Consider the following 22,650-nt stretch of genomic DNA (forward strand, 5'->3'; position numbering starts at 1 on the left):
GCAGTCTCACACACACGCACGCACACACACACACACACACACACACACACACACGGCTCTGTTTGCACTGATATTATTCATTCCTAATCTCCTGATCATTGACTGTATAAAATACGTGACCGCACATTTCCCATTGAACACTGAAGGCAAAGCTCCTCGTGTCGGGCACACACTGTCCCTGAACACTGCTGATACTGGAGCTGGGCATGTGCAGAAGGACTGCCTGATGGAGCCAGAGGCGGAGCTGCGGAATCAAGCTTCCAATCAAACGCTCGTACATCAAATCAGCCACGCCCCCTCATCTGACCGCCCGTATCTGCTCTAATATAAATATCAGCACTTACATTTAAAACACATAATAATAATAATGATACACAATTAATAGCGGTGATGTGAGCTGTTATAATTGAATAAAAGCAATATATGCTGGACGGCAGAATAAACCGTCTCTCACGCACGCTAGCCTGAGTCAGAGTGAGCTCGCTATGGTGAGCACAGAAGTATATTTCTCTGACTACAGCGCTCTGCTCTTCATACGTGGATTACTCGGTGAGCTGGATTTGGTTATGGATGATTTGACTGATCCAGGATCGTTTCGTTCTTCAAAACTCATCTGAGAGTTGTTGTCATAGCAACAGTTGTGGAGCTCAAACCTGCTCAGGAGCAGCAGCTCATGTAAACAGGATTAGATCAGGTCAGTTCAAGCTAAGATAACACTGAAAATATGTACTGAATGCTGAATATCTTCTTACAGTAGTAGTGACATATACACTTGGGAAAATACTGAATTTTTTAACCCTATATTAAGTTAGTTATTAATAAAATAAATAAAGTTATATATTAATAAAACTTATGCAATCTGCACCCCTGAAATGAAAGTACAAAGACTGCCACCTGCTGGTGCAAAGAGAAAACTTATTGATATAAACTTTAAAAGCAATAATACATTTCAGCAGTCATAAACATGTTTTGATAGTTAATATGACGGTGATTTGATGCTTCATAAAAGTTGCAGACGCCTTTACCAATATCAAAATGCTTTTGTAAACAACCAGTTATTCAATACACCAATTAAAAAACGGCTACTATAATAAAGAAAATCTCCTCTAAATGTTGAACTAAATACACTGATATGCACTGAAATACATGATGAATACTCTCGACACATGAACGTGTGAAGCCTGCAGCTCACAACAAATGTGGAAGGTTATTGCGTGTCATATTTAACAAGCCGTTTACTGCTAATTTGACATCATTTTGCTTGCATTAATAATTGAATATTAATCAGATGATGTCATCACGCTGCTGTGCCATCAGCCAATCGCTGCATTGCTGATCATGATTTGGAGGATGGACAGATCGGTCCTTCACAACACACACAGCGATCTCAGATCAGCTCATCCAGACACTTTAATCAGACTCAGACTTGTTTGAAGAACCAGATTAGCCAGAGATCAGTTATCAAGATGAACAGATCCAGGACCTGCTGAATCCTCCTAGATCATTTAAGCGAGGTATGAAGAACAGAGCCCTGGGCTGTTGGTGTTTATGATCCTCACAGGGAATGAAATCACATTAGTAAAATATGAACAGTAACATATAAACAGCACACACATTTACTGAAAGACTTCTTAATTCACAATCAACAGGACCCAAATATACACACCATGGATAACCGTTTACCATGCGGGAACTGTCATGTGTTTAAAAGATGAACACAGCGAGATTTCTAAACATCAACAGGAGATTTACACATCCCACATACCTGCACTATCTACAATAATCCTGATCCATATCTGGCAAAGAGGAATTACCTGTATTTTAGTGTTTATTAGGGGTTTTCAAATAAAAGCCAGCAGTACATGATGTACACACACCATACAGCACACTTACAGCTCGATTTGGGATAGAGGATTCTGCGTCTACAACATCCATATTTTATGACAGAATAATCAGTAGATGAACTCCATAACATGCTGAAACTGTAAATGCAGAGACGGCCTGTAAATCAAGTTCAGGAGATCAGTGTGGAGATCGGCTAACATTAGCTTCGTCTTCCTGATTATTATTTCAGACTCATAAAGAGAATTACTGCTAGAGTATAGTTTACAGCTGAACTCCTCATATCATGGTAAAATAACACAGAAATCAAACAGAAACAGAAATCAGTCTCCTCCTGAAGCTCTGTCGCTCGGTTTAGAGAAGCTGTCAATCACGATGCCCCGCCCTGATTTATATGATTGCATTAGTGGCTGAAACACCTCGTTTACCGAGATGGAGATCTGCTCCTCTTTCAGCTGATGACCAGCGCGTTGTTTATTCAGCCTCAAGTAACGGAGGAGGTGGGCTTTGACTTGTACTGCAGCCAGCCCGCAGGGGGCGATCTCACGGCCGGGAGCGTCACTCAAAAGCAGGCGGGCAGCACACTCGCTCCTGATGCCTGCAAACGCTTGCCTTAGAAACACCAATGGCAGCCCTAGTGTTTGATAAGCTCTCTCTCACACACACACACACACACACACCCACACACACACACACACACACACACACACACACACACACACACACACAGTGTCCTCCGTGTGTGTGCAGGATCTGTTTTCTCTGCTGAATCGTGTCTCTGTGTTTGTGTCTGCAGTTCAGTTCCACATCGCACACCTGTATGAGATTCAGGTGAGTCCTCCACCACACCTGATCATCGTCATCATCATCATCATCATTCCTTTAACCGTTGTGTGTTTGTCTGCTTGTGTGTGCTTCTGCTGATGCGTGAGTTAATCTTTGAGCTGTGTGTATTATAATATAGAAATGTTATTTATTAAACTGACATGCACAGAAACACTAGTGCCCAGTAAACATCTCTCACTGCACTGCTTCAGTTCTGTCTGATGCACACCAGATTGGTTTTTCATAAAGGGCCAGCGGGACTGCTTATAGCAGATAACTCGAGCAGATTCAGGGCAGCATGATGATGAGAGATGTACTTCAGGATTAGTACTGTCGTCATCATTAATATCTCATTATTATTATTAGACATTTGTTGTGGAGTTACTGCACAAATATCAGTAGGTCATCTCAGCATTAGTTGTTTCTGGGTTGTGTTAGTCCTGATTGATGTTGTTTTTAAATGCAATATATATATATGCAGTGTGCAGTGGCGCTCCTGCGGTTATTCTGCTGCTCTTCAATACTGAAGTTGGGAGCGGCGGCGCTGACGACTGAAAAAGTGCATTTGCAGGCCTGACACACAGAATCTATCAGCACAGTTCAGCACGGTGGTCTATTCTGGGCCGAGAACGCTTTATAATGGAGCTGCGCTGTTCCAGACTCAGTGGAGAAACAACCGTAACCGTACCCGAGTGCTCTTAGCAGAGCGACTATTGAGGCTGATGACCTGTATGATGTACAACTATGGACAGGCCCATTGTGACACCTCGATGAATCCCTCTGCTTTACTGAAACGTGTGTGTGTGTGTGTGTTATCTGCAGTATGTTACTCCATGTGGACAGATATTTCATTCACGCCAGTACAGCTGCAGCTCTCAGTCGTGCTGCTATTATATTTTTAAGGTATTAAAGCAGGTAGTAAAGGTGTTAAATTCAACTGAAGAAGTTCTGTAAACACCCTGCTCGTGTATTTGATCTCTGCTTGTGCTTGTGTGTGCGTGTGTGCGTGTGTGTGTGCGTGTGCATGTGCGTGCTTGTGTGTGTGCTTCTGCTAATGTGTGAGTGGATGTTTGAGCTGTGAGGGATGCTGAGCGTCCTCCTGCTGTTGCTCTAGTAACCGCAGAGAGCGCTGTGATTGGTTGATGCTTTGTTTTCGTCCTCACAGAAGAGACACCGAGCGGCCAAAGAGGCGTACGAGAGTCTGCTGCAGACGGAGGACCTGCAGACACCGGTGCGGGCCGCTGCGCTCCAACAGCTGGGTAAGAGCATCACACACACACTGCTGTTTCTCTGAGTGTAGATTCATCACAGAGGTGTGTGTGTGTGTGCATGCGTGTGCGTGTGTGTGTGTGCGTGTGTGTGTGTGTGTGCGCGTGCGTGTCTGTGTTCTCTCTCCTCGTGGTGGTGTTGGTGTGTATTCTGAGCTGTGTTCTGCTAACGCCACCTGCTGGAGATGAAGGCATCAGCACACACACAGACACACACACACACACACACACACACACACACACACACACACACACACACACTGGCCACGTTAAGCTTTTATTGCTCTGTTGTTGCTGTTATGAATGCGCTGTGCTTCTCCATGTGGACACCGCACACACTCACAGCCATCTATAACTGAACACTGCATAGGTGATGATCTCCTGAATGATGACATGTCAGCATGAACATCACCCTCATCATCCTGCACTCCAGCTGTGCGTGTGCGTGCGTGCGTGTGTGCACGCGCGTGTGTGTGTGTGTGTGTGTGTGTGTGGGGGGGGCTCTGTCAGGAAGGGTTCTCTGTGTAAACGGGCTGCAGGTGTGTGGTGTTTCTCTGAGTGTGTGTTTATCACAGAAGTGTGTGTGTGTGTGTGTGTGTGTGTGTGTGTGTGTGTGTGTGTGTGTGTGTGTGTGTGTGTGTGTGTGTGTGTGAAGGCTGGATGCACCATACAGTGGAGCAGCTGGGAGATAAAGCCAACAAGGACAGCTACGCCATCCAGTGTCTGCAGAAGAGTCTAGAGGCCGACCCCAACTCCGGCCAGTCCTGGTACTTCCTCGGCAGGTGGGGTAACGTGTGCATGCGCAAGTGTGTGTCTGCATGCCTCTGTTTCTGCATTTGAGTGTGTGCTCAGATCTTTACTCAGGTGTGTGTGTGTGTGTGCGTGCTCCTCCAGGTGTTACTCCAGTATCGGGAAGGTCCAGGACGCCTTCATCTCCTACAGGCAGTCCATCGACAAATCGGAGGCCAGCGCCGACACCTGGTGCTCCATAGGGTGTGTACACCTGAGGAGGAGGAGGATGAAGATGGTGTTCCCCCATCCTCACGTCTCCTCCTTAATCCTCAGCGCTGCTCTTGTAGTAATATTGAGTGTGTGTGATCGCTGAGGGAGTATTGGGAGGCAGGGCGAGGGCCGGGGCTCCCTGTGGCCTGAGCACCTCTGAGTCTTGCTTGTGTGGTGATGTACAGCAGGCGATGCTAATCTTTAATTATCGACTCCTCATGTAGTCTGCAGCACAATCACCTGCTCATTCAGTAATAATTCATAATCAATGAGTGGATCATTGTTGTAAATCTCACACTCGTATAGGGCAGCGGTTCTCAAACTGCGGGGCAGATGGCGCTATGGGGGTAATCAGGGTAATCAGCTGGATAATTGAGCGTCCCGCGTTATTCAGAAGTTAATGTGTGTCTTCATTATAATTGAGCTGAAAGCTCCCGCAGATCGTCAGCTGTATGTGTGTGTTGATTAAATAACAAAACTCCAACCCTGACCGCCACAGCCTCCACCGCAGAGTCTCCATCACAGTGCAGTCAGCTGTTAACAGTACAGGATGATGAAGGACGACACTCTTTAAATAAATGTATGGATTTATACTGTAGAGATGTGGTGTATAGATCTGTAAAATAGATTAATGTAGACTGTCAGCTGAAGAGGTTACTGCAGAAGAGCTTATAAACACGACGACCACAACACGACATATAGCAGAGACCACAGCCAACAGTAGATCAGCTGAAGCACTGAGAGCATGCCAACTCCACGGACACCTCACACACACACACACACACATGTGCACAGCGTGAACACATGTTATGGGGAAAGTTGGTGATTTCAGGGTTTTTGCATCGTTTTTATTTTTTGGAGGGAGCAAAAGGATTTGCCCTACACAACAGAGCCCTCGGCTGAGGATCACTGGTGTAGAGTGTGCTGCTGCGCTCCTACAGCAGATATTTGCGTCTCAATATTGATTTAATATTTTCAGTGATGTGCACGTGTGTTTAAATTACAGCAGATGATGTGATTATTACGGTGTCTTCATCCAGGAGATGATCAGTAACACATCGCTCTCTTTCATTCATTCATTCATTCATTTTCTTGTCAGCTTAGTCCCTTTATTAATCCGGGGTCGCCACAGTGGAATGAACCGCCAACTTATCCAGCACATTTTTACGCAGCGGATGCCCTTCCAGCCGCAACCCATCTCTGGGGAAACATCCACACACACATTCACACACACTCATACACTACGGACAATTTAGTCTACCCAGTTCCCCTATAGCGCATGTGTTTGGACTGTGGGGGAAACCGGAGCACCCGGAGGAAACCCACACCAACACAGGGAGAACATGCAAACTCCACACAGAAACATCAACTGACCCAGCCGAGACTCAAACCAGAGACCTTCATGCTGAGGCGACAGCACTACCTACTGCGCCACTGCGCCGCCACATCACTCTCATGAATAATTAATAACTGGATAAATCAATTTAATAAATTCCTGCTGTGTGTGTGTGTGTGTGTGTGTGTGTGTGCGCAGTGTGCTGTACCAGCAGCAGAACCAGCCCATGGATGCGCTGCAGGCCTATATCTGCGCAGTGCAGCTGGACCACAGTCACGCCGCCGCCTGGATGGACCTCGGCACGCTGTACGAGTCCTGCAACCAGCCGCACGACGCCATCAAGTGCTACATCAATGCCACACGCAGCAAAACCTGCAGCAACACCGCTGCACTCGCCGCACGCATCAAATACCTGCAGGTGAGACACACACACACATACACACACACACATATACACACAGAGACACACATGCACACACACAGAAACAGACACACACAGAGCAGAGCGCGCTCCCCTCACTACATGTTCATTTGTTCAGTTAATTTGTGTCAGATTTCTTCCACCTCCATTGTGTGTGTGTGTGTGTGTGTGTGTGTGTGTGCGCATGTGTTAGTGTGTTTGTGTGTGTGTGTGCGCGTGTGTGTTTGTGTGTGCGTGTATGTGTGTGTGTGTATGTGTGTGTGTGTGTTAGTTTAGTTTTAGTTTAGTTTATTTATATAGCACATTTTTTACAACACAACGTTGCCCAAAGTGCTGAACACAATCAATACTAAACATGAAATCTACATCACATAAATAACAATTAAAAAATTATTGTGTGTGTGTGTGAGTGTCAGTGATCATGCAGACAGATATACTGTGCATTATCTCAGGGCCGTGTGTACATGCGTGTGCTCGTGCGCTGCTGACCTCTCTCTCTCACGCGTTTTCCAGGCTCAGTTCTGTAAGCTCCGTCTCAATAGTCTGCAGGGTAAAAGTAAAACACTTCCTAATATTGAGGAAGCCTGGAGCCTCCCAATCCCAGCAGAGCTCACGTCCAGACAGGGTGTCCAGAGCACAGGCCCGCAGGTGAGCCCAGATAGACATACACACACCTCCGACACCTGCCCCGAGACCTGCCCCACACACACACTCACACACACCCACACACTCTCACACACTCTCGCTCCGGAGAAACCACGCTCCTGCTTGATGCTCCACAGGGATTGGATTAACAAACTCTACATCAGTGTGTGCGTGTGTGCGTGTGTGCGTGTGTGCGTGTGTGCGTGTGTGCGTGTGCGCGTGTGCGTGTGCGTGCGTGCGTGCGTGCGTGCGTGCGTGCGTGCGTGTGTGTGTGTGTGTGTGTTGATCAGTAGCGTGGTTTCTGTACGTGAGTGAGCTCCAGTAGTGTAGCGCTGCACGATCACACACCTGGGTCAAAAATGAGCCGAACACCGTGTGTGTGTGTGTGTGCGTGTGTGTGTGCGTGTGTGCGTGTGTGTGTGCGTGTGTGTGTGTGTGTGTGTGTGTGTGTGTGTGTGTGTGTGTGTGTGTGTGTGTGTGTGTGTGTGTGTGTGTGTGTGTGTGCGTGCGTGCGTGCGTGCGTGTGTGTGTGTGTGTGTGTTGATCAGTAGCGTGGTTTCTGTACGTGAGTGAGCTCCAGTAGTGTAGCGCTGCACGATCACACACCTGGGTCAAAAATGAGCCGAACACCGTGTGTGCGTGTGTGTGTGTGTGTGTGTGTGTGTGTGTGTGTGTGCGTGCGTGCGTGCGTGCGTGCGTGCGTGCGTGCGTGCGTGCGTGCGTGCGTGCGTGCGTGCGTGCGTGCGTGCGTGCGTGCGTGCGTGCGTGCGTGCGTGCGTGCGTGCGTGCGTGCGTGCGTGCGTGCGTGCGTGCGTGCGTGCGTGTGTGTGTGTGTTGATCAGTAGCGTGGTTTCTGTACGTGAGTGAGCTCCAGTAGTGTAGCGCTGCACGATCACACACCTGGGTCAAAAATGAGCCGAACACCGTGTGTGTGTGTGTGTGTTGATCAGGGCTGGCCAGTATATCAGTTTATGCTTATATATTCATCTGAATTTGATCTGAAATCGCCCCTAGACCCTTAATAGTGCACTCTATGACGAGCAGCCTATTTCTAGTGGACATCCTGGAGTGCACTCAATCAATCCCACAATGCACTGCAGTGATGAGTCTACATCTATGAGAGGAGAACAGTGCAGCAGCGGGCTCCATCCACATGATTGGTTCGTGCTGGGGTTAGGGTTAGGGTCTGCCCAAGCTCCTCCGTCTGGGTGATGTCAGGTGTTTGCGGTGAACACTGGAAGGTGATGTGACGCTCTCCACATGCCGTTAAACTGTAGAGCCAAACAGATGGCAAAATGGGGAAATGTGGCTGAACACAAGCGCCTCATTTATTCTGTAAGCTTTGTTTGTTCCCGGCTCGTCTGAGTTCTGCTGCTCCGTTCATGTCTTCACCTACAGCTGTCTATTGAGTGCTGCTTTGACGCTGGTTAGTGTACTGAATAAAGTTTTCTGAGGAGGTCTTGAAGCTACTGAAGTGGGCTTTCTGGTTCCGGCATGCAGCTGTGAGGAGCGCAGAGGCGTTCAGCAGATGGAGGTGATGCAGATTTACAGTGAGCAGTCTTCATCATCTCCCAGAGCAGTTCAGCATCGTGATGAAGACGAGCGCCGTCCTCCGCTGGTGCACTATAGGACACGCGTGTGTTTGATGTCTGCCTGTCCACGAGAGCGCAGAGCAGCGCAGCGGGGATTATGGGGGATTTCAGTGATGTTCTGTGAGGTGTAGTCGCCCAGTCCTCACACACATGCAGAGCGCCTCATTCTTCACCCAGAGCTGTGTGTGTGTGTGTGTGTGTGTGTGTGTGTGTGTGTGTGTGTGTGTGTGTGTGTGTGTGTGTGTGTGTGTGTGTGTGTGTGTGTGTGTGTGTGTGTGTGTGTGTGTGCTGTAGATTCTAGTCTGTGTGTCCTATTGCTGCAGTTACACACCAAACACTGACGCCATCCGACTGTAGTCATAGCTGTGTGTGTGTGTGTGTATGTGTTTGTGTCCGTTTGTTTGTCCGTTTGTGTGTCTGTGTGTTCATGACAGTACAATGAGCATGTTCTCATTGAGACTGCTGCTCTCGCTCATCGTGCGTGCGTGCGTGCATGTGTGTGTGTGTGTGTGTTTCTGTATCTGTCCTCAGATTCACCTGTCACCTGTAATCTTCCTCTGCATTACAGTCGGTCAGTAATTGTCTGATCTCCTGCTGGGTGTGCGTGCGTGTGCGCGCGTGTGTGCGTGTGTGTGTGTGCGTGTGTGTATGTTCTGCTGTTCTCTGTCGGTCAAAAGAAACCGTCCTTAATACTGCAGAGCCTTCATCTCTTCTTAAGTCTGCAGGAGATCAAATGATTATTTTCCACACTTTATCATCATCATCATCATCATCATCATCATTATTATTATTATTATAGTGATTATTAATGTAGTCTATATTTGATGGGCCGCTCTTGTGTCTCTGCTCCAGCTGTACATTTGCCTCAATAATGCTAAAGTTGCAGCTGGTGCGTGTGTGTGCGTGCGTACAGCTGTGTGTGTGCGCGTGTGTGTGTGTGTGTGTGTGCGTGTGTGTGTGTGTGTTTGGGAGGAAGCTGCTCATCTGCAGAGTTTATATTCAGACTCTATGGCTGTACACTTAATGGGCTGTTTTTTATAAATTAAATGCGGGGTGGATTTAACTAATAAGCGGGGTAAGCAGCCGCTCGGGGCCCCTGATTAACACCTACAAGTATAAAATAGACTTTTAAATGATTAATAATATGGTTTCCTCTGTATTTTGTGTGGTGAGACTCTAACAAATGCAGTTATTATGTAAATAATTCATAGTAAATAATCACGCACGGTCACTTACTCTGGTCAGCTTTCCATTAAAAACGTGGAAATGAAGAGTGAGCGAGTGTAAGAGGAGGAGAGCAAAATAAACAGATCAAGGAATGAGTTGAGCCGTCCAGCACTCAAACCACAGCATTTCCTTATAAAACGTACAGAACTTTATTCTTTATTTTCTGTTTCATTTTTTATTTTAAGGAACAAACTAATGTAGACCGAGTGAGAAAATAAACACACTCCGGGTGATAATGCACTGTTAAATGTGTTGAATAGCCCCCTAAATCACTGAATCTGCCCCTGACTCACTGATCAGGGTTGATATGATCGATGGTATTGATAAGCAGCTCGCCACTGGTGTCTGTGAGCGTACAGCTGTCATCATCAGCTAATCACGCAGCGCTAGTGTAGTTTCAGCAGGACGTGTGGAGGATCAGCACTGTCGGTGTAAACTTGTGTGTTTCTGCAGTGTTATCCTCCTCTTGGTGTGTGCACGTGTGTGTGTGTGTGTGTGTTTTTATTCTTCATGCATGTGTCTTTCTCTCAGGCGTGTAAAGCTCAGCCCGGTGCGTCCAGCGGCTCTCAGGCCTCCGCTCCAGCTCTGCCTCCACACAGCACTGCACTGGAGCCAGCCGGAGCCCAGACCAGCCCCGCCCGCAGGAGGAGGAGCTCCAGCCCTGCACAGGTGATCCACACACAGACACACCCCCGAGGAGCATGCGCATAGTCACAGATGTAGAGCTGCACTGAATATCCTTCCAGCATCTATATTGCGAGTCTGCCATGTGGCGCTGGTGTTATTGATATCCAGAAACAGAGTTCAACACAAACCTTTCATACAATAAAATAAAAACCAGGCTCAGTTGGGCACCACCATTTCTTCTCTGGCCAAACGTCTTGTGCAGAGCTGTAGTCTAGGCGCCGGGGGCTGGAGAGCGCTGGACCTCAGCGTAGACTCGTCTGTCCCTGGAGCATCACAGGAATCAGTCTCATGCCCTCCACTCCTCCATGACCACCACAGCTGCTGCTCAGGATACGGCCTGGTCCAGGATTATGGAAACCTTGGGATCATCTCGCTGGTCTTGAATCGACTCAGTGACTCTGCATAGTCTCTGAGTGCCTCAGGATGAGTATCCCCTGGTGAAAATAGAGAATAAAGAGAATAATTAGCGTAGCTGCTGTTCATAAACGAGATGCAGAAACCTGTGTGGAGCACATTCATGCATCACACCGCTAAGTGCTGCTCAGAGTGTGTGCTTTACTAAACAGACAGGTCTTTAATCTAGTGTTGAACTGAGAGAGTGTGTCTGAGCCACGGACATTATCAGGAAGGCTATTCCGGAGTTTAGGAGCCATAAATGAGAAGGCTCGACCTCCTTTAGTGGACTTTGCTATTCTAGGTGCTACCAGAAGCCCTGAGTTTAGAGATGTTAAAGAGCGAGCTGGATTGTAGCGAGACAGAAGATCGGTTAAATAAACAGGAGCTCGATTATTTACAGCTTTACAGGTCAGAAGCAATATTTTAAATTTAATGCCCAACTGAGCAGGCAGCCAGTGTCAATAATCAGATGAGTAAAGCATACAGAGCTCAATGCTGCGGTGGCTTCACACAGTTCGGGCGGTCAGATCAGCCTAATCACCAGTTTCAGGCAGAACAGCCACTCTGCACAGAAAACGCACGCACACACATAACAGCACAGGAGAGAGTGAGCCTGCACCCCCCCATCAGTGCTCCTCCTGCATCCCTGTTAGAATAGAAGCTAGCACGCTCTGAACGAAAGAGTAGAAACACTTTGCTGAGAACAGCTTCCGTCTCGCTTCTGTCACGCGCCTTGGTTATCAGCACAAGAAGCCACGGCTGTTATGGAACAAGGATATATGAGGTGAAGCACACAAACATGAGATCAGATCTTAATACAGGATTAAACTGTTAATGCATAACACAAAGTTAAAAAACATCACAACTCCTTCAATAGCTACTGATAAGCTGTGCACTAAATATAGGAGGGTGTTCCCTCAAAGCCTCAGAGGAAGCCTACAGCGCTTCACCTGCTCCACACACTCGGAGCTGTGCATCTGCAAATAAGGAGCCATGCAGGTCAGTCACGGCCCCCGCCAGCCAAAATGATGTCGCACATCCAAAACGAAAATCTGCCAACACCACGATGACATCACATTCGTCAAACGTCTGTTATAGTGTGTATTGCAGAGCACTTGAGTCCTGCCCAGATAGGGATTAACTAATCTCAAACTGTTCATATTGCAGTACACATGACATAAAGTGTGTGTGTGTGTGTGTGTGTGTGTGTGTGTGTGTGTGTGTGTGTGTGTGTGTGTGTGTGTGTGTGTGTGTGTGTGTGTGTGTGTGTGTGTGTGTGTGTCAGAGCTCTGCAGATTCCTGGAGCAGCGGCTCCGCACACACGCCGGTTCCGCACTGGTACCTGACGCCGCAGAAGCTGCAGGTGAGTCCAGCGTCTTTTACACAGAGACAGACGTGTGTGTGTGTGATGCTCACTGTTCTGTGCATTCACTGCTGATTGGATGAGGAGATGTGGGTGTGGCATTCAGTGTATGCAAATTAGCTTAATAGGGATAATCCCATCATCCCTTTTTTATTAAATATTAAAAGCTCAAGAGTGAGAAATGCAGAGAGGTTGTGTGTGTGTGTGTGCGTGTGTGTGTGTGTCTGTGTGTGTGTGCGTGGGTGCGTGTGTGTGTGTCTGTGTTTGTGTGTGTGCGTGCGTGCCTGTCTGTCTGTCTGTCTGATCGCTTCTTCACTGTATGGTTGGTTTGTTCTGCTGTGTTCAGTTGCTGGAGCAGCTGCGGGCCAGCCGGGCCAGTCTGAAACCTGCACAGCTGCAGATGCTGGAGCAGATGGAGGCGCAGCTGTCCGCCATGCACCTCCACCAACAACAGGTACACCAGTACACCACTGCATCCTCACTGTACCGTCAGCTCCACACCACTGCACCGTCAGCTCTACACCACTGCACCGTCAGCTCTACACCACTGCACCATCAGCTTCACACCACTGCACCGTCAGCTCCACACCACTGCACCGTCAGCTCTACACCACTGCACCATCAGCTTCACACCACTGCACCATCAGCTTCACACCACTGCACCATCAGCTTCACACCACTGCACCATCAGCTTCACACCACTGCACCGTCAGCTTCACACCACTGTACCGTCAGCTCCACACCACTGCACCGTCAGCTCCACACCACTGCACCGTCAGCTCTACACCACTGCACCATCAGCTTCACACCACTGCACCGTCAGCTCCACACCACTGTACCGTCAGCTCTACACCACTGCACCATCAGCTTCACACCACTGCACCGTCAGCTTCACACCACTGCACCATCAGCTTCACACCACTGTACCGTCAGCTCTACACCACTGCACCGTCAGCTCTACACCACTGCACCGTCAGCTCTACACCACTGCACCGTCAGCTTCACACCACTGCACCGTCAGCTCCACACCACTGCACCGTCAGCTCCACACCACTGCACCCTCACTGCACCATCAGCTCCACACCACTGCACCCTCACTGCACCATCAGCTCCACACCACTGCACCGTCAGCTCTACACCACTGCACCGTCAGCTCCACACCACTGCACCGTCAGCTCCACACCACTGCACCGTCAGCTCCACACCACTGCACCGTCAGCTCCACACCACTGCACCGTCAGCTCCACACCACTGCACCGTCAGCTCCACACCACTGCACCGTCAGCTCCACACCACTGCACCGTCAGCTCCACACCACTGCACCATCAGCTCCACACCACTGCACCCTCACTGCACCATCAGCTCCACACCACTGCACCGTCAGCTCCACACCACTGCACCGTCAGCTCCACACCACTGCACCGTCAGCTTCACACCACTGCACCGTCAGCTCCACACCACTGCACCGTCAGCTCTACATCACTGCACCGTCAGCTCCACACCACTGCACCGTCAGCTCCACACCACTGCACCGTCAGCTCCACACCACTGCACCGTCAGCTCCACACCACTGCACCGTCAGCTTCACACCACTGCACCGTCAGCTCTACATCACTGCACCGTCAGCTCCACACCACTGCACCGTCAGCTCCACACCACTGCACCGTCAGCTTCACACCACTGCACCGTCAGCTCCACACCACTGCACCGTCAGCTCCACACCACTGCACCGTCAGCTCCACACCACTGCACCGTCAGCTCCACACCACTGCACCGTCAGCTCCACACCACTGCACCATCAGCTTCACACCACTGCACCGTCAGCTCCACACCACTGCACCGTCAGCTCCACACCACTGCACCGTCAGCTCCACACCACTGCACCGTCAGCTTCACACCACTGCACCGTCAGCTCCACACCACTGCACCGTCAGCTCCACACCACTGCACCGTCAGCTCCACACCACTGCACCATCAGCTCCACACCACTGCACCGTCAGCTTCACACCACTGCACCGTCAGCTCCACACCACTGCACCATCAGCTCCACACCACTGCACCAGTACACCATCCTTTACCTGCTGCTGTGAGACTCTGTTAGTTAGATCAGTTTAATTCCAGTTAAATCTAAACTGCAGAGCTGAGTTTGACCCTCCAGAACCGCTCTGTTGTTGTGGTGTCACGTCATCATTATTTGACATGTTTTTCTGCTCTCTTTATAATAATCGCCTGTTGTGATGTTTGTGTTCAGATGAGGCAGAACTCCTCTGGCCAGATTCGGCCCTCGCTCTCCAATGGGCCCTCACTGCCGGCCTCCCGCGGCCCTGCGCTACAGACGCTCCACAACGGCCCCGGGCCCCGCCCTGGCCCTCAGACCCCTGCAGTCCGCAATAATCACACGGAGAGCAGAGCGAACGGAGACGTGCCTTACCTGCACCCCAACACACTACCTCACAACTGCACAAGCCCAGGAGCCGGCCGCAGGAGCCCGCAGCTCCCCCCCGCTCAGGTGTGCTGCAGATATTGAGACACTACTGTAAATGCAGAGCGATACACCTGTCTACACCTCAGTGTTGTGGTCTTTGGTCAAGTTCCGTTATTACACAATCAGAGCATTTCAACTTTCTCTCAGTTGAGGTTCCTGTGGTGAAGTGTTGTGTCTGTTCAGTTCTTCATCATTGCGTTCATTCATGTTTTGTGCATCTCTTCTGTGTTTAGGGGCTTCAGAAAGGTCCGGGTTCTCATTGGGCAGGTCCTAATGGCATCCGGTCTGACTCTTCCAGCGGTTCTGCTGATGGCGGGCCTCATAATCAGGTTGTAGATTCAGCGTCTGCGGGTGATGCGGCGGGCAGCAGTGGGTCTCCCCCGCCCCGCAGGTGTTCCCCCTGCGCCCTCCCGCACACAGCTACCTCAGGTGCGCCGCACAGCACCATCCCGACCAAAGAGAGCGCCGCCCTGCAGGCCAACGGCTCCACTGCCACTGACACCCACAGCCCGGCCTCACCCCACCGCCCACCCTCGCCTGTATCCGCCACCACCACAGACAATCCTCCGCTGCCCAATCTACAGACTTTGCCCGCCACCGCGCCTGCCGCCCCCCTCACCCCTGTGGGCTCCACCCTGCCGGCACCGGGCAGCTCCTCCGCCTCCTCGCCTGCCTCTGCCCTGTCTGCCGCCTCCCCCTCCCCGCGCCCCGGTGACCCCACCACCCCCCTCAGGCCCTTGCAGGCCCCAGTCACCGTTAACGGCTGCTCTGAGGACTCTCGGAGCCCGCTGAAGCTGGAGCCAGAGCAGAGCATCACATCGTCTGCAGCACACCGGTCTGCCAGCATCTCCATCTACCCCACATCCACTGACGCACTCAAGGCCTGCAGGTACTGCGGTATACTGCTGTCTGTACAACATACTGCTGAGCTGTGTGTGTGTGTGTGTGTGTGTGTGTGTGTGTGTGTGTGTGTGTGTGGTGAAGATCAGCTTGTTTCTCCATGCAGGATAGTCATGCTTTATTTTAGAGGTTTAGTGAAGGAAAAGGTGGGAGCAGAATTATAGACAGCAGGAGAGTAGAGCGGGTCAAACACCAGATGTGCCACTCAGCGCCACGACACGGTGCACACTGGACAATTGGAAGTATATTGGACGTTTGTAATTCAAAACTGCATGCGTGCGTGGCACATTGTGGAAGGAACACATCTTAGGATTATGATGAATGTGTAGTCTGCAGAATCAGCAGTGGTGTGTGTGTGTGTGTGTGTGTGTGTGTGTGTGTGTGCGTGTGCGTCTGTGTGTGTGTGTGCGCAGGAGTCTGGGCAGGAATGGGCTGTCGAGCTGTAGTCTCCTGCTGAACCGTTGTCCGCCACCGCGCCTCCCTCCGCCTCCTGCACCACCACTGGATAAAGACAAACTCAACCCGCCCACACCCAGCATATATGTGCGTAATGCCCGCTGCATACACACCTCGAACCCCTCTAACCTTTGTGTGTGTGTTTGTGTGTGCTTGCACATTCACCAATGTGTGTTTATTTCAGCTGGAGAATAAACGAGACGCATTCTTCCCGCCGCTTCACCAGTTCTGCACCAACCCCTCAAACCCTGTGACTGTCATTCGCGGCCTGGCCGGAGCCCTGAAACTGGGTAAGCGCGCACACACACACACACTCTCTCTCTCTCTCTCTCTCTCTCTCTCTCTCTCTCTCTCTCTCTCTCTCTCTCTACACATACGTGTACACTCACACACACACACAAACACACACATGCATACTCTTTCTCTCTCACATGCACACAAATGCTTGTACACACACACACACACACACACACACTCTCTCTCACACATGCACACACACCCTGTATATCTCCCACACTCACACACATGTATACACTTTGTCTTTCACACTCATGGTGGGCGTGTCCTGATTCTCTGCAGTTTCCATGGAAACTAGAAAACACATTGAACCTTGCATTCCTGTGGATTACTGCAGAGAACTAAAGGACACCCGCAGGTTTCCGAATAAATGTAGAGTCAAGTTTAATGTGGAGGAGTTCTCTGACCGTTGTGGAGGAGTTCTCTGTTGTGGAGGAGTTCTCTCACCGTTGTGGAGGAGTTCTCTGTTGTGGAGGAGTTCTCTGACCGTTGTGGAGGAGTTCTCTGACCGTTGTGGAGGAGTTCTCTGACCGTTGTGGAGGAGTTCTCTGACCGTTGTGGAGGAGTTCTCTGTTGTGGAGGAGTTCTCTGTCCGTTGTGGAGGAGTTCTCTGTTGTGGAGGAGTTCTCTGACCGTTGTGGAGGAGTTCTCTGTTGTGGAGGAGTTCTCTGACCGTTGTGGAGGAGTTCTCTGTTGTGGAGGAGTTCTCTGACCGTTGTGGAGGAGTTCTCTGTTGTGGAGGAGTTCTCTGACCGTTGTGGAGGAGTTCTCTGTCCGTTGTGGAGGAGTTCTCTGTTCGTTGTGGAGGAGTTCTCTGTCCGTTGTGGAGGAGTTCTCTGACCGTTGTGGAGGAGTTCTCTGACCGTTGTGGAGGAGTTCTCTGACCGTTGTGGAGGAGTTCTCTGACCGTTGTGGAGGAGTTCTCTGACCGTTGTGGAGGAGTTCTCTGACCGTTGTGGAGGAGTTCTCTGACCGTTGTGGAGGAGTTCTCTGACCGTTGTGGAGGAGTTCTCTGACCGTTGTGGAGGAGTTCTCTGACCGTTGTGGAGGAGTTCTCTGTTTGTTGTGGAGGAGTTCTCTGACCGTTGTGGAGGAGTTCTCTGACCGTTGTGGAGGAGTTCTCTGTTTGTTGTGGAGGAGTTCTCTGTTTGTTGTGGAGGAGTTCTCTGTCCGTTGTGGAGGAGTTCTCTGTTTGTTGTAGAGGAGTTCTCTGACCGTTGTGGAGGAGTTCTCTGACCGTTGTGGAGGAGTTCTCTGACCGTTGTGGAGGAGTTCTCTATTTTGGAGGAGTTCTCTGTTCGTTGTGGAGGAGATCCCACAACTGACTGGTGTTCAGCCCCTTCAGGCCTTATAAAGCTCTTTCTGGAGCTTCTGTCCTCTGATTGGTCCATCAGAGCCTTTTTAAACTGATCTAAACTGCAGTGGTCAAGCCATGTGGCGCCTTCATCTATATTACATCTCTACGGTACTGTGTTAGGGCACTAACAGCGCTGTGTGTGTGTGTGTGTCTGCAGATCTGGGCCTGTTCTCCACCAAGACTCTGGTGGATATGAACCCGGAGCACCTGGTGGAAGTGCGCACGCAGCTGAGCCAACCGGCTGATGAGAACTGGGACGCCAGTGGGACACGCAAGCAGTGGCGCTGCGAGAGCACAAGGTCACACACCACCATCGCCAAATACGCACAATACCAGGCGGCGTCCTTCCAGGAGTCACTGCGGGTACAGACACACACACACACACACACACACTGCCTCAGTGGAGTGTTTGTGCTAATTGTATGTGTGTGTGTGTGTGTGTGTTTCAGGAAGAGAACGAGAAGAAGGGCCAGAAGGAGCTTTCAGACTCAGAGATTGTGTCTTCGGAAAGGTGTGTGTGTGAGAGTGTGTGTGATGAGCTCTGTCTGCGCTGATGTTCACCTGTTTTTTTCTGCTCAGTGTGTGCAGGAGGAGGAAAGGCCCTTTCAAACAGGTGAAGTTTGGGATGAACATCGACGTCTCCGATGAAAAGAAGTGAGTGTGCGTGTGTGTTTGCGTGCGTGCGTGTGCGTGCGTGTGCGCGCGTGTGTGTGTGCGTGTGCGTGTGCGTGTGTGTGTGTGTGTGTGTCAATGCAGCAAAAGAGGATCTGAGAATGTTCAGTCTCTTTAACACACACATACAGCCGTACACACACACACACACACACACGTGCGCTTGTTTTTGTAAGTTGTGGGGACCTCGTACGTCACCTTCTGCTGTAACAGTGGAGTACAGGCCTGCTTACACCAGGCAGGATCACTATAAAGATGAGGGTGCAGGTATAGTAGTAATGTTTGAGTTCACAGCAGCACTACAGCCACACACACACACACACACACACACACACACACAGAGAGGAGCGATAAGCTCTGTCAGGAGAAGTTAACCAGCTGTTGGAGGAAACACTGACAGCCAGTGTCAGAATCCAGAGTTTGTGTGTTTGTGTGTGTGTGTGTGTGTGTGTGTGTGTGTGTGTGTGTGTGTGTGTGTGTGTGTGTGTGTGTGTGTGTGTGTGTGTGTGTGTGTGTGTGTGTGTGTGTGCGTGCGTGTGTGTGTGTCTGTGTGTGAATGATGGAGAACTAACTGCAGTTGCTAAACGGCCTGATTGATTGAGTCAGATCAATAGTGTGTTCAGATGCTGCAGCACGCTGAGACTGACACCTGCTGGACTCTACAGAGAATACACGTCTAACTGTACACACACACACTGATCGTTAGCGTTTCTCTGAGATAGTTTAGTGATATGTTTATAGTTATTGTGCTTGTGAACAGGCCTCAATAACCCGTGCCTCTTACACACTCTGTCTGTAATGTGTGTGTGTGTGTGTGTGTGTGTGTGTGTGTGTGTGCCCCCTGCAGGTGGAAGCTGCAGCTGCAGGAGCTCAGTAAGCTGCCAGCGTTTGCGCGTGTGGTGTCGGCTGGGAATCTGCTGAGTCACGTGGGCCACAGAATCCTGGGCATGAACACAGTGCAGCTCTGCATGAAGGTGCCGGGCAGCAGGACTCCAGGTGAGCCACAACGCAGACACACACCACACCATACATGACCTCACCTCACCTGACCTCACCTGTGTGTTCACCTTCAGGTCATCAGGAGCACAACAACTTCTGCGCTGTCAACATCAACATCGGACCGGGCGACTGCGAGTGGTTCGCCGTGCCGGAGCCGTACTGGGGCGTGATGAGCGAGTTTTGCGAGAGGTGTGTGTGTGTGTGTGTCGCACCTGAGCTGGCTTTACTCCAGTAGCTGTGTTTAGTTTGTGTTTATTCGACACCATGCAGGAGTCTTGCTCTTCAGAACCCGTCCAAGAGTTGGTATTTCATAAGCTGATGTGTTCCTCAGTAGTGTGCTGTAGGTCAGATACACTGTTGGCTAGCCGGCAGCTGGCTCTCTGCAACTCTCACATGTTCGCCCACTGAAGCTAAGCAGGGCTGTGCCCGGTCAGTACCTGGATAAGAGATCACATGGGAAAACTAGGTTGCTGCCGGAAGTGGTGTTAGTGAGGCCAGCAGGGGGCGCTTGGTCCGTGTGCCTCCTAATGCCCCCGTATATTGATGGGTAATCTATACTGCTCAGTGAGTGCCGTCTTTTGGATCTGAAGGAGGGATCCAAGGAAATTGGTCTGATGGAGAGATCTGAGGGAGGGATCTGAGGGAGAGATTGGAGAGAGGGATTTAAAGGAGGGATCGGAGGAGGGGGCTTAATGGAGAGATCTGAGACAGGGATCTGAGGGAGAGATCTGAGGGAGGCATCTGTCCTTTTCTGATCAGCTCTTACAGATGGTGTAGTGTGATTCATGAGTGTGTGCAGAGCCAGATGGTCCAGACATCAGTCATCAGTTTTAGCTGGTTTAAGTGAGGCAGGACTGACCCCAGATCTGCAAACTCTTTCAGGAACAACATCAACTTCCTGAAGGGCTCATGGTGGCCAAATCTGGAGGACCTGTACGAGGCGCGGGTGCCGGTGTACCGCTTCATCCAGCGGCCGGGCGATCTGGTGTGGCTGAACACGGGCACGGTGCACTGGGGGCAGGCCATCGGCTGGTGCAACAACATCTCCTGGAACGTGGGTCCACTGACGGGTGTGTAGATTCCTGACCCACTGCCCACAACACACCCGTCCTGTACACACCACAGCTCACACACACTCTGTGTTCTCATTGTAATATCAAATAGCACAGAGCAGGACCGTACAGGAAACACTAGCAGGAAAGGAGCCCTACTGTGGGTCAAAGACTCCTCTATAACGCTCTAACGGCTGCTCACTGCTCTACAGTACAGTATAATAGAGTATCTGCAGTAACGACACGTCACATTCAGAACACGCCCGCCTCACACTCGAGCTGCTGATGATGTAGGAGCAGTACTGCAAAACACCACCCTCCTTATCTTGCCATGAAAATGGCCATAGAGGCTGACACACACACACACAGACACACACACACACACACACACACACACACACACACACACACACACACACACACACACAGACACAGTGGTGGTGGTGTTGTGACTGCTGCTGTGTGTGTGACCGCTGCTCCTCTGTCCTGCAGCACACCAGTATAAGCTGGCCGTGGAGCGATACGAGTGGAACAAACTGCAGAGTGTGAAGTCGATGGTTCCCATGGTGCACCTGTCCTGGAACATGGCCAGGAACATCAAAGTGGCAGACCAGCGGCTGTTCGAGATGATCAAGTGAGTGTGGATTGGCCAGTGCTTCACACACACACACACTCTGACCCCTTTCTCACACACACACACACTGACCCCTCTCTGTCTCCCGCAGGTTCTGTCTGCTGCGGACGCTAAGGCAGACTCAGAGCATCAGGGAGTCTCTGCTGTCAGCCGGGAAGGAGACGCTGTGGCAGCGCAGGAGCCGAGATGAACCCGCACACTACTGCAGCGTCTGTGAGGTGTGTGCGTGTGTGTGTGTGTGTGTGTGTGTGTGTGTGTGTGTGTGTGTGTGTGTGTGTGTGTGTGCGTGCGTGCGTGTGTGCGTGCGTGCGTGCGTGCGTGCGTGCGTGTGCTGCAGTAACGCTCTGCTCCTCCACAGGTGGAGGTGTGGAATCTGCTGTTCGTGTGCAGTGAGGGCTCCCCCTGTAGGCCGGCGGCAGCAGTGCAGTGTCAGGATTGCGCTCGTAAGGCCAGTGTGGATCTGCAGGGCTTTGTGGTGCTCCAGCAGTTCCGCATGGAGGATCTGACGCAGCTCTATGAGCAGTTCTCATTAGTGAGTCTCGTCTTCATCACTGCTGCATGAACACAAACACACACCAGCGCTGGCAGACTGAGCTGCTCCACACTCAGGGTGTGCTCACTCACTACAGTTGCCCAGAACCGTGCCGGAGCGGGATTGAGTGTTCAACAGTGTTCATTCAACTGTAAGAATGATTACTAAACCCATATCAAACAGTGACGGCGTGTCCTCAGTTTCACGCGCACTTTACACACACACACACACACACACACACACACACACTACAAGCGTACTGCACCAAAGCCCAACCGAACCATGCTCTGGCACACCTCTGCCAACTGAACCGCGCCTGGATGGCCTAGTGTGAGAACACCCTGATACACTTCAGTCTTACTCCACTTCACCTCAGCTGCGGGTTCGTCTCCGCCCACACCAGCATGGAGCTTAAGTTTTCAACAAGTTGTAGTGCCATTTTGGTTGTAAAGGTGTGTGTGTGTGTGTGTGTGTGTGTGTGTGTGTGTGTGTGTGTGTGTGTGGGTCTGTTTGTGAGTTCGTCTGTTTGTGTGAATTCAATGACTGTATTTACTGCTTCTGTGAAACATCACGGGCTCTTTATGATTATTTGAATGCTGTATTGCTTTAATTAGTACAAGTCATTCCAAATAAATTAATCGTGTGTGTGTGTGTGCGTGTGT

General features: G+C 50.5%; 1 protein-coding gene across 11 annotated transcripts in view; it reads left to right on the forward strand.

Moving 5' to 3' along the window:
* The window catches only part of kdm6al (lysine (K)-specific demethylase 6A, like), a 35,821-nt gene that overhangs the window by 12,213 nt on the left and 958 nt on the right, over positions 1-22,650 (forward strand). For 3 of the 11 annotated variants that reach the window (NM_001441687.1, NM_001441688.1, NM_001441684.1), the window contains 22 exons: positions 2,639-2,673; positions 3,833-3,926; positions 4,591-4,717; positions 4,830-4,928; positions 6,472-6,691; positions 7,208-7,342; positions 10,690-10,827; positions 12,527-12,604; positions 12,951-13,058; positions 14,856-15,113; positions 15,323-15,978; positions 16,403-16,532; positions 16,630-16,735; positions 18,257-18,462; positions 18,549-18,610; positions 18,679-18,753; positions 19,619-19,767; positions 19,845-19,959; positions 20,653-20,840; positions 21,315-21,456; positions 21,548-21,674; positions 21,815-21,988. In NM_001441687.1, the coding sequence (NP_001428616.1) occupies positions 2,639-2,673; positions 3,833-3,926; positions 4,591-4,717; positions 4,830-4,928; positions 6,472-6,691; positions 7,208-7,342; positions 10,690-10,827; positions 12,527-12,604; positions 12,951-13,058; positions 14,856-15,113; positions 15,323-15,978; positions 16,403-16,532; positions 16,630-16,735; positions 18,257-18,462; positions 18,549-18,610; positions 18,679-18,753; positions 19,619-19,767; positions 19,845-19,959; positions 20,653-20,840; positions 21,315-21,456; positions 21,548-21,674; positions 21,815-21,988 (3,422 nt within the window). 11 annotated transcript variants of the gene reach the window in all.

This window comes from Danio rerio, chromosome 6, assembly GCF_052040795.2.
Source record: "Danio rerio strain M-AB ecotype USA chromosome 6, GRCz13ab, whole genome shotgun sequence".
NCBI lineage: Eukaryota > Metazoa > Chordata > Actinopteri > Cypriniformes > Danionidae > Danio > Danio rerio.